The sequence below is a fragment of the Dysidea avara genome, chromosome 6, assembly GCF_963678975.1.
Source record: "Dysidea avara chromosome 6, odDysAvar1.4, whole genome shotgun sequence".
Lineage (NCBI taxonomy): Eukaryota > Metazoa > Porifera > Demospongiae > Dictyoceratida > Dysideidae > Dysidea > Dysidea avara.
In genome coordinates, this window is record NC_089277.1 from 9,575,053 (window position 1) to 9,579,629 (window position 4,577).

At 38.7% G+C, this 4,577-nt stretch overlaps 1 protein-coding gene across 1 annotated transcript; it reads right to left on the reverse strand.

The window, feature by feature from the left end:
• Positions 1-2,188: 2,188 nt before the first annotated feature.
• LOC136258108 (uncharacterized) lies at positions 2,189-3,305 on the reverse strand. The gene has a single exon (XM_066051406.1). It carries the CDS (start codon positions 3,284-3,286, stop codon positions 2,297-2,299), a length of 990 nt encoding a protein of 329 aa, XP_065907478.1. The 5' UTR covers positions 3,287-3,305; the 3' UTR covers positions 2,189-2,296.
• Between the last annotated feature and the right edge of the window lie 1,272 nt (positions 3,306-4,577).

Genomic DNA, 4,577 nt, shown 5'->3' on the forward strand with positions numbered 1-4,577 from the left:
CTCAGCTGCAAACAAATCACCAATATACAGAATTCAGCTACAAATAAATCACCCTGTAGAGAGATCAGCTAGAAGAAGTTACCTAGTAGAGAGTTCAGCTACAAACAAATCACCCTGTAGAGAGATCAGCTAGAAGATGTTACCTTGTAGATAGTTCAGCTATAAACAAATCACCCTGAAGAAAGATCAGCTAGAAGGAGTTACCTTGTAGAGAGTTCAGCTACAAACAAACCACCATGTAGAGAGATCAGCTAGAAGAAAGTACCTTGTAGAGAGTTCAGCTACAAAGAAACCACCATGTAGAGAGTTCAGCTGCAAAGAAATCACCCTGTAGAAAATTCAGCCACAAACAAATAGCCCTGTAGAAAGATCAGTTAGAAGAAGTTACCTTGTAGATAGTTCAGCTACAAAGAAACCATTCTGTAAAGAGCTCAGCTGCGAACAAATCACCTGTACAGAATTCAGCTACAAACAAATTACCCTGTAGAGAGATCAGCTAGAAGAAGTTACCTTGTAGATCGTTCAGCTACAAACAATTCACCCTGTAGAGAGAGAAGCTAGAAGAAGTCACCTTGTAGAGTGTTCAGTTACAAAGAAACCACCACGGAGAGTTCTGTAATAAATATATGTATTATATATATATATATATATATATATAATTTGTACATTTACTGATAAAATCAAAAATATTTAAAGTACATCTGCTTCATCTTTTCTTCTTCCTGTGGTAAAGAAAAAAGATATGTTAAAAAAGTCCCAAAGCCGGCCTTAGGCCGGCTTTAGGGTATTTGGGGTATACAAATACAAAAAGAAGTGAAATCTAATCCAAAACAGCCAAGCTGTAAAAAAAGAGTGCGGCCCTCAAAAAGGCTATGGTGAAAAAAGATGTGAAATCCAAGGTGGCGGCCAAGAAATGGCTGTGATGGTAGGTTAATGGTAAAAATTTTAATAACGACAATTCAGGTGAATTTTGGTGCCGCTTGGCTTGGATTTCACATCTTTTTTCACCATAGCCTTTTTGAGGGCCGCACTCTTTTTGTATAGCTTGGCTGTTTTGGATTAGATATTTAATACTCCAACAGATTCATAAATATAATAATGGAAAGCACATTATTGAATCTAATGCATGGCTAAGTTAAACTGTTTGCACAAAAGCAATTAGTAGGTGCACTTATTAAATTTGGTTCTCCTGTACATGTGCAGTAGCTAATCTTTTAAAGGTAGTCATCAATATAGAAACTTGCATTTAGTATAATTTCGATATAGTTTTATCCATTCATTTGAAATTTGGAGGGAATGTTCTTTGAAATGAAAAGTACACATGATTCAAATTTCATGTTGCCTTGGTAACCTGGTTAAGTTCAAACACACAAAATGTAAGCCAAAAGATAAAAATCACGCTGTAATTTAATTGTGTGGACTATTTCAGCTTGGCACTATATCACAAAAGAATCAGCATTAAATTTTGTACAGGTGTACCAAATTCCATGCTTTTATGACAATGTGCATAATGCTTGCAATTTTTGGGGCTACGCCGCTATACTAATAGGTGACTGCTCTAGCTATTAGAGTATCTTGATCCTACACACCTTCAATGCAGCTAGCTGATCTCATGCAGTGATCCGTGCCCTTCTTGGATAACCTTTGGCACAAATCCATGCAGTGATAATGTTATTATTTGAGAATGATAAATGAGAATAGCTATAGCTAATATAAGTCAGCTGCAGTGTATGATCCGTCACAAACAACTTAGCTATGCATCATTAGCTGCATGCGTTGGTGGTCCATCTGGACCAATTTTTGTCGACTGGTCAGGGGTGCATGTGGCCAACCAAGGTTGGGGGCCGAATCAATTTTGGTCAGATCGGACCAATTTAGGATGCTAAAAATGGTCCAGACGGACTAAATTTGGTCGACTGAAAATGGTCTGGCTGGACCGATTTTTGCCCTGGACCAAAATTTTCGTTACACTGCTCTATTTGAGTGTTTCAATCGCTTTAGCAAAAGGGTCCAAACAATGCTTCAAAGAAACATTGAGCTGTAAAATCCAACCCATCCAACCTGTATATTGCATGATCACCTTTTTCAGGCATTTTCTATAGGTTGTTCCCATTCCCGCTTTCTGTTCCCGTCCCATTTTCCTCGAATTCTATGAATTCTACTTACCCTACCATTGAGTAGTCTCGAACCCAAACTAACCATTGAGATGGTTATGTAACTACAGTGCATACTCTGTGTGTGATCAACAAAAAGCAAAAACTACACAATTATAATAACCAAACAACTGCTGTTATTTCTATTGAATGTAGAGTTCAAAGTGATCAATCAACGTTGATCTTTTGTTAAATGCACCATACGTGCAAATTCTTGCTTCAATATCATCTTGTGTTGGTTGATACAATTGACGATGGAACCAAGGTTGGTTAGGGTTGTCACAGCAATTGCTTTGTTTACTGCATCCAGTTCCATCCCACAAGGAGTCACTAAAATAATATGTACTGACAATAGGTGTATTTACGGTTCCTGATTCACAGTAGTAGTTGTTGCCAACAAAGGAAGGTGACGGCCATTTCCCACCAGCACAAGGACAAGCATCATTATCTACTTCACTATACCCAGCAACAAAAGTCCAGATATGCTGGCGAGGACTTCCATGAGTAAGTGATAAACCAGTAGCATACACTCCATCTATTGTCTCAACACCACTGCGCCCATAGAACCCCCAGGGTGCTCCCTTCTGGTATCCCCTAGCTCTACCACACACCTTCTGGTAACTTGTCCCATTAGTGGAGAAATGTGCAGAAGAACAACTATAGCTGTTATCACTAGCCACTCTACAAAAGCTAACACCAGATTGTGTGGCTGCTCTCCATCCACCTGGACACTCATTTCCAGCACTAATGTTGATATAAGCAATTCTTCTCCATTGTCCACTTCCACACTGCGGAATATAATATTCATCAGGGTCAGTTTTTGTGGTCATGTTACAATAAGCCCAGTCATTGTTACTGATGCGATAGTAGCCTGATTTGTCATGAGTTTCAGGATATTTGGTGTAGATATCCTCACAAGATGATCCAGTGTAGCTCATTCCGCAGTATTCTCGACTGAGGATCCAGTAATATCCTGGCTGATCACGGGTCTCCAGATTCTTAGAGTAGATGCCTTCGCAAGATTCTCCAGGTTGGAATGGAGACTTGAACTGCAAGTCAGGACACTGATCAACAGCCATCACCAGCTGCTTAGTGAGAATCATAACTGTGATAGAGAAAACTACTGCCAACATTGTAGCTAGCTACTACAACTTCAACTACTTTCAGTACTAAAATGCGATGCTTATTATAGTGAACTCTTATCATGCACATAGCTGGCTTCTAATGTATTAAAAAATATATTATATGGGTGCACATCTGTGTAACAAGTAATCATTACATACCAGTATGCATGTGTATGTTAGTAATATTACATGTGTAGATGTGTAACTTGCTTATGCAGTCAAATATTGCTGTAATACAACATAATTGGACTATTGCCTTGTTTATCAGCAAAGGTTTGTGACACTGTATGTATAATACCATTTATGAATGTGACTGGCAAGTCATGTAGCATGATACAATAGTCTCTCTCTATACAGGGCTATCTTGCAGTGTTGTTTAGTTGCACAGACAAAGTTCTTGATAATAAAAGTTTATGTGAAAAATATATATCTCTAATTATATAGCTGTGTCACCTGTGGTATAGACAATTCTTAAATAATATTATCATTATTATGAAGTGCAATATATATTATTATAACTACTGTGTAGAAACCTTATAAGCTTGTGCATTTTGTATGCATTGTGGGTAGATTAGACCTAGCTCAAGGATCTTTTGTGGCCTCTAGAAAATGTATGCGTTTTATATGGACATATAGGTGGAGTCATTGTGGGACTGGGTTATATGTCGTTCTAAAATCGTCACACACTATTAAAATAATTGTGGAAGACTGAACGTGCTTTTGTCGAGGTGCTGAAAAAAGTGAAGCTCGCACCGTCTCTTTCACAAATTTGACTTGGATCCGACACAGCTGGGAAACGGCAGTGATAGAGAATGTTGAGTCGGGTTAACGGTAGCCAGTGTCTATAGCATTACAGGAGTGTAAAGAACATGTGTCTCGAAGAAGTGGCTTGTCTGGATTTATATGATGGGAATGAGTTGTCACAAGTTGTGCGTGCCTTCAGTGGCGCCACAGTAGCACAAGAGCAGGAAAAGGAACCACACCCACATTACAATTAGCACAAAATAACGTTTCCACAAGGAAGCTTATGCATTCGTAAAGTCCATCCATAGTTTAATAGAAAACAACAACAGCCTTAAAACACTCTAGAAACAGATAGGCATTAAACAGAATTTTCCGTGGACTTCTCTGTTCATCGTCACAACGTACATGCAACATTAGATTGTACAAGTTGTGCGTGCCTTCAGTGGCACCACAGTAGCACAAAAGAGCAGGCACAGTTTCGAAAAGGAACCACACCCACATTACACATAACACAAAATAACGTTTTCACAAGGAAGCTTACGCATTAGTAAAGTCC

Bases quoted from the DNA above. Each gene is read 5' to 3' on its own strand.
- LOC136258108 (XM_066051406.1), bottom strand. From the start codon at position 3,286: ATGTTGGCAGTAGTTTTCTCTATCACAGTTATGATTCTCACTAAGCAG.